We start from the raw sequence: 13,267 nt of genomic DNA on the forward strand, positions 1-13,267 counted from the left end.
TTACTCGTCCTACGTTCCGATTTGTTTTGACGAAACAAAAAAATTGTGCCCGTTATGCGAAAGTGATAAACAAAACTCATGCTCTTTTTTTCAAATGTCTTTTCTCTTGGTTCCGAATGAATTTTCACTCCGAATACTCATTTTAATAGTTTACAATTTTTGGCGAAGTCTTATATCACAACATATATATGTTTACTCATAATATGTAAATTTATACTTGTTTATATTCACACGTAGTATTTTTCCTATATTTAATGAAATTTTCTTTGTGTATATATATTTGTAATGCGCCAATTGGTTACTTTCATTATTTTACTTCCAGCATACACTTTGTTTATGGGCTATTTCTAAATTAATATATGTTTGAATCCAAGCATATTATATTTACAAACATTTTATGTCCCAAACATAATATGTTCTAACATATTAACATATATGTCCCAAACATATTATGCTAGTTTATGAACATTATATGTTTGCACTCAAAAATATTGTGTTTACAAATTTGAGTTCCAAACATATAATGTTTATACCCAAGCATATGAAAAACAGTCTTTTTCGTCCGTGCAGCAAAGCAAGAAAAGAATAAACAAAGTCACATTTGGTTGTTGATGAGTATAAGAGCTAAGTGGCCCAGTGGATAGTGTGTTTAGTTAGAAAAATGATGGTACGCGGTTCTATCCTCCGTCCGGACAAAAGGTAAAATTTTATAAAATGATAAAAATAAAATCTAATAAATGATTCTAAAGGATTTGTACTACAGAAGAGTAAGTGGTTTGTACTAAATATAATATGACATATAAAAATCCTCCCCCTTGAGTCTCCTTGCTCCAAGTCACCAAATGGTCTAGAAAAACCAGAACATTTTTTCGTTTTTAAAAAAATTATTATTTAGTTAATTTTTTACTTCTGAACAGTTAAATTTGAACTTGGCAAAAGTTAAAACAAATTACTAACCTATAGGAAAATGTTGAAATTACTATGGGTACATGCTTCTTTAGCGACATACGAAGTTCAAAATTAACACTGGTTAGTTAAAAATAACTCGCTAATGGGTTCACTCTTCTCTGAGTGAACAAATTCGAAGGTGTTAAGATGGTATCAAAAAATTTGGTATACATAGTGGTGAAGGGTATAATATAATCTGCCCCGCCTGACTTTAGACTTTCCTTACTTGTTTTTAGTAACATTGTGTTCCAACCCAGGGCATTAGCGGATTTAAATTTTACGTCCATAGATTTTGCAGATGTCTAACAAATTTTGTCCAGATCGGTTCAGATTTAAATGTACGTAGATTCGAACAAAAATCTTTATATGTAGCACATTTGACGAATTTGATTTGGTATCGAAATTGTGGATCTACAATGTGGTGCGGGGTATAACTTTAACCCGACTTTAGAATTTCCTTACTTGTATTTTTTTTTTATTTGTACAAAATCTCTTAAAATTAAAACTTTAATCGGCTAATATCTTGGGACGATACATAATGGCTAAGTGAACATACTCGTAGTTCTAAGAAAAATATAATTGTCCTCATTTAAAATTTTATGATACTGATGAATGTAAATAAAATGGTCACGATCTAAAATGTTATGATATTCGTCAAAAATGTTTTTTTTTGTTCAGTTAAAAGAACATGGTCACAACCTATGATCTTTATGAAACATCTGTTTTCGTCACCAAAAAAGTACGCCACTTTAGAAAAGAAAACACAAAAGTACCTTTACTTATTTATTTTTATTTATTTAATAACTAATTCCTTGTTTATTTGTATTTATAATGTCGTGCAAGCATCACATATTTTTATACACCCTATTTTGGTGCAATTTCAACAATAAGTAATCATTCCATATTTACGTTGTGCCCATCAAATGTACACCCATAGAACAATTATTAAAGGGTGATTCTTTTGAGGTTAGGATTTTCATGCATTAGTATTTGACAGATCACGTGGGATTTCAGACATGGTGTCAAAGAGAAAGATGCTCAGTATGCTTTGACATTTCATCATGAATAGACTTACTAACGAGCCACAACGTCGAATTTTCAGTGAATGGGCCCTAGAAAAGTTGGCAGAAAATCCGCTTTTTTATCGACAAATTTTGTTCAGCGATGAGGCTCATTTCTGGTTGAATGGCTACGTAAATAAGCAAAATTGCCGCATTTGGAGTGAAGAGCAACCAGAAGCCGTTCAAGAACTGCCCATGCATCCCGAAAAATGCACTGTTTGGTGTGGTTTGTACGCTGGTGGAATCATTGGACCGTATTTTTTCAAAGATGCTGTTGGACGCAACGTTACGGTGAATGGCGATCGCTATCGTTCGATGCTAACAAACTTTTTGTTGCCAAAAATGGAAGAACTGAACTTGGTTGACATGTGGTTTCAACAAGATGGCGCTACATGCCACACAGCTCGCGATTCTATGGCCATTTTGAGGGAAAACTTCGGAGAACAATTCATCTCAAGAAATGGACCGGTAAGTTGGCCACCAAGATCATGCGATTTGACGCCTTTAGACTATTTTTTGTGGGGCTACGTCAAGTCTAAAGTCTACAGAAATAAGCCAGCAACTATTCCAGCTTTGGAAGACAACATTTCCGAAGAAATTCGGGCTATTCCGGCCGAAATGCTCGAAAAAGTTGCCCAAAATTGGACTTTCCGAATGGACCACCTAAGACGCAGCCGCGGTCAACATTTAAATGAAATTATCTTCAAAAAGTAAATGTCATGAACCAATCTAACGTTTCAAATAAAGAACCGATGAGATTTTGCAAATTTTATGCGTTTTTTTTTAAAAAAAAGTTATCAAGCTCTTAACAAATCACCCTTTATTATTGCTAGTTAGCCAACACCGTATGGTACCATATCAATAACGAAGGGTACAGGCGGTACGCAAAGCATGAAAGTACCATACGGTATTAAGGAAGTACCAATATGGTATTAAAAACAAATCCTAAGCAGTATTAATATTTATACCTTAAAGGTACTGAGCGTTATTACTTTCACTATCATTACCAGTATTACTTATGGTAGTACATATTTAGTTTAATAAAACACATATAAAAAGTCATCCTTTCTTTAATTCATTTGATACATAATCATACATATACACACCTTATCATTTCTCCATGCAAAGTTTTTCTCTCAATTCAGCTCCATGTAGGGTTTTCTTTTTCCCGGACTTTTTCCATTCCCGGGAAAGCTGGAATTTTTTTCGAATTTCCCGGAATCCCGGTCAAAGGGAAACCTGTTTCGATGTGGCATATATTTAGACATTTGAATAAGCGCTGTCTGCACAACTAACAATTGGTGGGGTCCTGATCAAAGATTATAGATTTGCATTTACCAGATTAGTTTAGTACATGTTTGTAATCTTTTAGTTGTTTTCAGTTTTCAGTTTTTATTTTTTAAATGAAAAATTTAATTTTCTTAATGAAACAATGTTAAATTATAGGCAAGAACAAAAAAAAAATACATTTTCCCCTTTATGGAAATTTATTTCGTGCTCTTAATTTCTTTTTATTTGCATTTTAATGCTATGTCAATACTTGTCGTATACGCGTTTGGTTCGAGTATTAAACTAATGTGGTAAATGGTTTGATGTGCTCAGTAGCCAATCTCCCATCTTCCTCTTCTATAATCTTTGGTCCTGATGACCTGGTTGTTTGAAAATTGCTAGGTTATCACGATCATTTGTTAATCTGGCTTTTACGAAGAGGGTTTTTTTTTGTCATAGAACTCCCTAATAACATCCCAAGTCGGAGAGTCGATTCCGTCTGCAAGCATATCATTATTACGTAGGTTAAGTTAGGTGGTAGCGCGATGTATCAGCCTCACTTAGACTATTCCGTCCATTGTGATACCACAGTGGTGAACTTCTCTCTTATCACTGAGTGCTGCCCGATTCCATGTTAAGCTCAATGACAACGGACCTCTTTTTTATACCCGAGTCCGAACTCCCTAATAACATCCCAAGTCGGAGAGTCGATTCCGTCTGCAAGCATATCATTATTACGTAGGTTAAGTTAGGTGGTAGCGCGATGTATCAGCCTCACTTAGACTATTCCGTCCATTGTGATACCACAGTGGTGAACTTCTCTCTTATCACTGAGTGCTGCCCGATTCCATGTTAAGCTCAATGACAACGGACCTCTTTTTTATACCCGAGTCCGAACTCCCTAATAACATCCCAAGTCGGAGAGTCGATTCCGTCTGCAAGCATATCATTATTACGTAGGTTAAGTTAGGTGGTAGCGCGATGTATCAGCCTCACTTAGACTATTCCGTCCATTGTGATACCACAGTGGTGAACTTCTCTCTTATCACTGAGTGCTGCCCGATTCCATGTTAAGCTCAATGACAACGGACCTCTTTTTTATACCCGAGTCCGAACGGGGTTCTACATTGCAGTGAAACCACTCAGAGAAGCTTTGAAACACTCGGCAATGTCACCAGCATAACTAAGGTGGGATAATCCATCGCTGAAAAACTTTTTGGTGTTCGCTCGAAGTAGGAATTGAACCCACGACCTTGTGTATGAAAGCGGGCATGGTTAGATTAGGTTAGGTAACATACGTATGTTCTTGAACATATGTGGTACGTTATGTAGTTAATATGTATTACGGGTTCGTGGCGAAATACATTTTCCAAATCCTTTTAATGTTAACTAAAGGGTGATACGGTCAAAATTTGGTCAATATAAACTTGACGTATTTCTTTCAATTTTGCATTTAAAAAAACACTGAACACCCCTCATTTTGAAGGTGTGTGTATAGAATGTTGCTCCTATTTTGATTTTGGAATTCACTCTTCAGTTGTCAAAATGACGTCCAAGCAAGAAGAGCAGCGTATCAAAATTTTGCTCGCGCATCGCGAAAATCCGAGCTACTCGCAGGCAAAGCTGGCAAAATCGCTAAAAGTTGCCAAATCAACCGTTACAAATGTAATTAAAGTGTTTGGGGAACGTTTGTCGACAGCCAGGAAGTCTGGATCGGGGGGAAATCGAAAACCGGAAGCCGCTGAGACGACAAAGAGAGTTGCCGGTAGTTTCAAGCGAAACCCTAACCTCTCTCTCCGAGATGCCGCAAATAAGCTGGGTGTATCGTCTACAACCGTGCATCGAGCCAAAAAAACGAGCCGGACTATCGACCTACAAGAAGGTAGTGACTCCAAATCGCGATGATAAACAAAATACGACGGCCAATGCGCGATCCCGGAGGCTGTACACGACGATGCTGACGAAGTTTGACTGCGTGGTAATGGACGACGAAACCTACGTCAAAGCCGACTACAAGCAGCTTCCGGGACAGGAGTTTTATACGGCAAAAGGAAGGGGAAAGGTAGCAGATATTTTGAAGCACATAAAACTGTCAACGTTCGCAAAGAAATATCTGGTTTGGCAAGCCATCTGTACCTGTGGCTTGAAAAGCAGCATTTTCATAGCTTCCGGGACTGTCAACCAAGAAATTTACGTGAAAGAGTGTTTGAATAAACGTCTGCTGCCCTTCCTGAAGAAACTCGGTTGTTCCGTACTGTTTTGGCCGGATTTGGCATCTTGCCATTACGGTAAAAACGGTGGTACGCCGCCAACAACGTACAGGTGGTTTCCAAGGACAAGAACCCTCCCAACACGCCAGAGCTCCGCCCAATTGAGAAATACTGGGCTATTGTCAAGCGGAACCTAAAGAAGACCAAAAAAACTGCTAAGGACGAGCAGCAGTTCAAGGCAAACTGGCTTTCTGCGGCGAAGAAGGTGGACAAGGTGGCTGTACAAAATCTGATGGCAGGTGTCAAGCGTGAGACCCGGCAATTCGGATTTGGAAAAGCGAAAGCCTAACTGAATATTGTTCCTGAATTTTATACTAATTGAACTTTAAAAAGAAATTTAATTTGATTTTTTAAATAAACGATTTCACCGATTTACACGCGTTTTCCCTTGACCAAATTTTGAACGTATCACCCTTTAAAATCGAATTCGACCTTTTCAAAAAGCCTGATTTTGCAAATAACATAAATAAAAAAGCAAGTCTAAAAAAGAGGGAAGATATAAAGCTTCACCAACAAAGAAACTATAAATAGCACTAGTCAGCAGCGCCACAAGTGGAGAATAGTGGCGGAAACTCAACCAACTCATTCCCTCACACCCAGGGCTGTGGAGGCGGAGCCGGAGTCGGAGTCTGAAGATTTTGCTGGAGTCGGAGCCGGAGTCGTATAAATTTTGCTCGACTCCGACGAAACAAAATTTGAAAAACACTTCATATCTTTGTAACTAAAGAAATATTTCGACAAATTAGATTCTATTGGGGTTTTTAATCGAACAACGAAAAACGAAGTACGGGATTTCAGGCCATTCAAAGTGTATTTATATGGGTGAAATTTCACGGTGATATAAAAAGTAGGTTTTACTAGAATATGGGCTGAATTGATCACTTACACCCAAAAAAAGTGTGAACTCTCTATTTCACTAAAGTCAATTTAACTTTGTTTTAGTTCATGGAATTATTATGTTTGGAGAAAGTTTAATTTACTCTAATAATTTTTTGCGTACGTTAGTTAAATGAACTAAAAAACGGGAAAAAAAACTATCCTCAAATTAAGCAAAAAGATTTACTGAATTCGCGCTTCCCACAAAATAGTTCATTATTTCTATAAATTTGTAAATTTTACCAAAAATGCGTTCAACATGAACTTCGTATGTCACTAAAGACATTCTTGCATTTTATAACTCCAAGTTTTTCCTTCAAACTACAAAATTTTCTTTGACAAGTGAAAAAAATTAATTATGCCTAATAAATTTTCTTGCATTTGTCGAAAAATATTTACTTATTTTTGTGATATCGGCAACATGTCAGCGTTTGTAATACTGTTTAGTTAAAATTTTCTAAAATTAACCAAAAATTTTCTTCCTGGTGGGTTCACTGTTTTTTCAGTGTATATAGTCCATTTTTAACATATTAAACAATCGATTTTTAACTATATATATGCTCTTGATAAAGGTACAATTTTATTGCAGTAGAACCTAACGTTCTGAATTTTTGGCAGGCATGTCGAGTACGAAAATGGGTCATACCGGACAATTTTGTGATATAGCACCTACATATAAACCCATCTCCGATTTGTTTTGAGACATTTTTCATAAGATTTGTCAGAAATTTTGAGTTGCGGAAATTTCCTGTATATGGAGATAATTACTTGAGAAATCTCCATATAACCCTATGTCCTTGGAAGCTGAATTTTAAATAAAACCTCTGCCCATGTACCATCTAAGGCGGAGAAAGTTTGTTTCATCAAAGCCACCCGAAATTCTTTACATTAAATTAATGGCCTGATAGACCATTTATAAATCGATGTTTCACCATTTTACTTCTATAGGGGCAATATTCGTAACTCTCCAGCTATTCCTGTCATCTGTTGTATGGTAGTGGTTATTTCAAATTCCGCCCATCCTAATTTATTGCAGGTTATATTTGTTTTATATATCCGACACATTACATTTTTAACATCTAAACTTTCTATCTGACTAGCCCGACATTTTGAGTTTTGTGTATTTTTCTTTTTTATATAGATTTATTTTTTAATTTTACAATTACATTTGGACGTTAATCGCCTGTTTCGGTATCAGGATAACATGAAATGTGATTTAATTTTTATAAAATGCCTATATAGACCAATACCACGATTTTACTTCTTAAAATTCTGGAAGCCTAATTGTTTTTTTTTTTCAAATTTTGTGTTTTTATAAATTCATATTCTGGAGATTGTTGTTATCTACCCATATTTTTATGTGGTCTCTATACAGTCTTGTGTCGTATTTTAATTTATTGGCCTGAAATTAAAATGTAGAGTTCTTTACATCCCTTAAATGCTGAGATTTGTCATCGAGTCGTATCAAAATTTCAAATTAGTGTTCTTTAGGACATATAAACACATATGGCAAAATAGAATACTTATATCGATCTATTTTTGGAACACTACACCTCATAATTACAATTGGAATACAGTTAAAATGAAATTTAGGTACACCACCTGGAGTCGAGTCGGAGTCGGTGTCGAGGCTAATAACAAATACTGAAGTCGGAGCCGGAGTCGAGCAAAATTGACTCGACTCAACAGCCCTGCTCACACCCATTAACAAAAACAGCTGTTAATTAAAAATCCGGTAATATAAATAGTGATGTAAAAACGGGCTCTCACGATAATCGGCTGCGATGAAGCCTGAGCGAAGTCAACATGAACTTAAGGATTACACAAGGGAACAAAATTGAACTTTTTTGTGTTGATTTGAAATATATAGCAAATTTTTATTAATTTGAGGTCGCTGAATCCAAATCTGGACTTGTTTTTTTTACTATCAGCTCCACTTTTCGAGATATACCATTATGTTCAAAATTAAGGCACTTCCGCTACATATATTGGAATAACATAAAAAAGGTTCACCATATTAATGTAAAAAAAAATCTAAAACTCTCAAATAATTTTCTCTTTAAGCCGTGTTTACATTGTTTTTCAAATTTCAAAGTCGTTTTAGAGAGCTGATAGACAAAAAATGTATATATTTGTATTTTGTGAAACGTCAAGCGCAACTAGCTAATTAAAATTTATTTAAATAAAAACAAAAATGAAGTGCAGAAAACATAGTTATTACGCTTAAAATTGTGAAAGGTATATTCGTGAACAATTTCCGAATTTCCAAATGGATTAAGTGATAATTTTTCAGATATATTTTCAGACACGCTGCCTCCATCGAGAATAAACAAACTGGCTGATAGATGCTGCAACATGTAACTCAACATCATTATTTTATTAATGCAACAAATTATGTTAAATGTGAATTTTTAATAAAATAAATGTTTAATAAAAAAATAATAATAAACATCTGAACAATCGTGTTTTACTTGACCACAATTATTCTTTTATAACTATCTTAAAATGCAATTTTTCTAATAGTTTGAAGGGGCTCTTGTTGACGTCGTGTATCTAAAAAGGCACCTAATAATTGCACTCATGCGATGCCTTTTTGTAGTAACTTGGCGTGGTACAACTTCTCAATAGTGACGGCGCTTTTCCGAGGTATTTTCGATATCATATACGACTGTTTTCGACGTGGTGGGGATTCTCAGAAGCGCCGTCAAATTCAAAAAATGTTTGCAGGTTATTCAGTTCTTAATCAACAGAACCATTGTTCCCTTATGTTATCACACCAGCTTCTCCAAGCTGCTACAACACCATAGTAAAAAAAGGGGTATATTTTTATTCAATAGATAGTTATTTATTTTTTGATTCTTTTACTTGTATATAAAGATGACATACACATGTATATACATAACCATACATAATTACTGTCAAAGTAAATAGATTTTCATTTTTTGGATTAGTAAAATTTAATAGAAAAAGATTTCAAAATTTTGCGGAAATGCAATTTGCATTAAAAAAAAAAGTTTTTGTTTCTTAATATCTCACATTTACATATATAAAGCATACATAGTTACCATATGCAAGCATTTGAAAAATATTTTTTCTATTGATTGAATATACAAAAGGGAAGATACAAACGCAGATATACCTACATGCAAACGACGATCATGAAAACCAATAAAACCAAAGGACAGTGTGAAGACGAAATTGTGTGTGTATGTGTCAATATATAAATTCAATGTCGTTTCTACCATAGTAGATTACAAACAAAGGAATTGAAAATAATTTACAATTGTTTTCCTTTTATTATTCATCCATATATCTTAAATACAACCAGCACCAAAATTTCAATGGAAATCAATTCCAAGGACTCAAAGTAGTTTATCTCAATTATTGTGTTGTGTTGAATGCAAAAGAAAACCAATCGAAAGTGAAAAACGATAAGCAAAATTACAACTAAATGGAATAATGTGTTGTGGAAAGTTCAATATAGCCAGCTTTAGTTTCAATATAAAAGCATAATTAATCTACAAAAAAAATGAAATTAAAACCCTACATACATATGTATACAAAACTATAAAAAAAAAATAAAAATTATACTAAATAAATCTTGGCCACTATATGATAGTCACATACATATTGTTTTGTAGTTATATAAAGGTGTTGCAATATCCGCCGATAATGATAGTGATGATGATCATCTTCATCATCATCATCGGCTCTGTTCAGGTAGTATTTGGTATTAGCTGCTTATGAGCCAAACTGTTCTTTATCTTGATCGATGCGACCAAATTCATAACTGCCGCGGCCATCAAATTGCAGGAAATAGTCATGATGGACCCATAACGATTTGCGATGTGAGACTGTGAATAGCGTAATACCAGCTTCCCGACAATAACTATACATTTGACCTTCAACATCAACAGATACAGCACTGGTGCACTCATCCAAGATGGCAAATTGTGGACTATGGTAGAATAGACGAGCCATAGCAATTCGCTGTTTCTCACCACCCGATAGTACATCTATCCAATCTTCAATGGCATCCAAACCATTTTCTCTCTGTTCTAAATAGGCCAATTGTACAATATCTAGATATTGCATTATATCCTCGTCCGATTTACCGGCACGGCGCATATCTTCACGCGTGTGTGGATAGGTTATCTAAAATATATGAAATATAAATATAGCACTTGAATAAGAATTTAAAGTGTTGTTTTCTTACCTGATCACGTAATGAACCCAATGTCATGTAAGGCCTTTGAGGAATATAGAAAAGTTTACCACGTTGAGGCTTAACCACTTTACCGCCCCATGTAGGCCATAATTCACCCAAAATACGGAATAAACTAGATTTACCACAGCCATTGGGACCACAGACCAATACATTTGTGCCAGATCTGTAAAAATATAAAAAGAACAAGGTAAAAAAACAAGTCGTTGCAATGAGTAAATTTTCCAAATTGTATTTATAGACAAGTAGGGAAAGTCTAAAGTCGGGCAGGGTCGACTATATTTTTCTCTTCACCACTTTGTGACTAACATTTTTTTATATTATCTCAAATCCTTCAAATTAGATGGTAGCTGTATAAAGGTTTATATTTGCACCCAGCAAAAACTCTCATTACCCGGTAATCTTGTAGGTTAGCCTATTTAAAAATTAATAACCACTTATTAATTGGCATCGATTCGGATTACATTTACATACGCATGTCCCAGGAGGAAAGTACTTCTCCCCAGGCATACTTTCGGCCATAAAATAAGTAGTGCATTTAAAGCATATAATCACCTTATATGTAATGACTTATTCGTAGATACACCAAAGCTTGCAAAATAGCCACTTATTGTTTCTGGCAACCAAATCTCGAAAATATTGATTTCTATCGCTGATTACAATGGATCAATATATGACGAGTGATGCTGTAATAGGAGAACTACTTCAATAGAAACGAATATTGTATAAACACAAAATTTAATAAATAATCTAAATAAGATTACACGCAAATTAATTTCACACTTAAAATAGAAATAAATGTAGGATGTTTAAGGGAGTTGGATACGTGAATTACGTTATAATATATCCAATAACCAATTCACATAAGGTTCGAAATCTACTAAAAGTGGCAAATGGCATTTGAAATTTAGTTTAAGCGCATTTTGAAAGTGTAATGTGAATGAGGTATAAGAAAGCATTTATTTAAAACATAACACAATTATTATGAAATATGTTTGATAAAAATTTCTTAACGGAAAAATCTTCAGAATTACCGTTACATTACATATTCTTTTTGATTTTTTATGTAAGTGCTCGATTATGTGAATAATTATACCTAATGGTACCATCATTTATTCTATTTTATTAATTCGTTAACTATAACTGCCTAAAAATTTGAGAATAACAATTCGAAAATTACCGAGTAGTATTTATTTTTGTCATTACAAGTTAGTCATTATAACTCGCCGCAATGTAATGCAACGTGTAATGGCAGCTTTACTCCTGGTAATGTCAATTGTAATGAGATGTGGTTACCTAGGTTTTACTGGGAATATTTACCTATGCGAGATCGGAAACTTTGCTAATTATAGATTCAGGCATTGTGGTATCACAATGGACAAGGTAATTTAACAACCGAGAACCGAAAATAGCGATTCGACTGAATTTTATATAATTAATGTCTGATATGGACCTATGTTCTGTATTTCTCCTTTTCACCTTATCGGACTTTTCTCTTAACATTATCTTATAATTAGTCAGAATATTATATTAATTTATTTTTACTTACTTGACTTCAAACGTTAAAGCTTTAACTAAAACATCACCATTTGGTGTGACCAATGGGACATTTTCAAATTTAATAAGATTGTCAACAAACACCATTTCACCTTTACCCGGACCGAAATTACTTTCTTGGGAATGTGTGGTATTAACCATGGTGCGTTCATAGGTACCCTTATTGAGATCATTCAATACCTTAATCAATTCGGTCATACGTGCTGTGAAACCTGTTTAAAATTAGAAAGAGAATTATGATTATTTATAATTAAAAATATTTTTATTTTTGCATACGTACCAGCCAAACGAGTCATTTCGCGACCAGCCAACACTAAACGACCAATAGCCTCTGCAAGTTTTATTAACATTCTACCATAAGTATAGTACGCCTGTAAAGTAAAAGATACATTTTTTCTTTTAAGAACTATTAAGTGACAATAGAATAAACAAAAATTAGGTTTACACATGACTATTATCCGAATACTCTGAAATATAATTAAAATCTTTTCAATTTTCTAAGAAAACTCCTTTGTAAAAAGAATATACATAAGTCAAGGTATAGGTGAAAGAAGCTTTGAAACACTCAGTAACAGGGTTGATAAAGTTGACACTTTTGTGCGTTTTTTGATACATTTCGACTGTCAAAAGCACCGTGGCACGACCGCGAGCCATTTGGTACTTTTTCATCACAATTACTCTATATAGAGTTATTCTGCCCTAAATGTGAACGTTTCTCAGATATCAACTCGAAAAATTATAAATAGCGCAGGATCTCAACATTTCTGAGAAAAATATTGTCTATGCCAAATTCGTCCGCAAATGTGAAACGTGAAATGTGATTTTTTCCGTTACACTGAGGAACAGAGTATTATAAGATTGCATATATATTTGAAACGCCCAGAAGGAGATGAAAAACACACATGGTGTCTTTAGCAATAATGCTTAGAGCTGGCCCCTGAGCCGGTTGTCATAGTTGGTAGAATTTTACAAAAAATGATAATTTTTTTAGTGTTTTGTAGATTGGTAGAATTCTTGATTTTGGTAGATTTTGCAAAGTGGTACTTCTTCATAAATTTTCT

General features: G+C 34.4%; 1 protein-coding gene across 1 annotated transcript in view; it reads right to left on the reverse strand.

Annotated features, from left to right (window-relative positions):
- Positions 1–9,247: 9,247 nt before the first annotated feature.
- Abcd3 (ATP binding cassette subfamily D member Pmp70) overlaps positions 9,248–13,267 on the reverse strand; it is a 77,914-nt gene continuing 73,894 nt past the window's right edge. Inside the window, exons 8-11 of the mRNA XM_075302975.1 lie at positions 12,487–12,577; positions 12,199–12,418; positions 10,641–10,815; positions 9,248–10,579 (exon numbers count right to left, since the gene is read on the reverse strand). Coding sequence (XP_075159090.1) covers positions 10,166–10,579; positions 10,641–10,815; positions 12,199–12,418; positions 12,487–12,577 — 900 coding nt within the window. The 3' untranslated portion in view covers positions 9,248–10,165. The remainder of the gene's footprint in view (positions 10,580–10,640; positions 10,816–12,198; positions 12,419–12,486; positions 12,578–13,267) is intronic.

The sequence above is a fragment of the Haematobia irritans genome, chromosome 3 (genome assembly GCF_050003625.1).
Source record: "Haematobia irritans isolate KBUSLIRL chromosome 3, ASM5000362v1, whole genome shotgun sequence".
NCBI lineage: Eukaryota > Metazoa > Arthropoda > Insecta > Diptera > Muscidae > Haematobia > Haematobia irritans.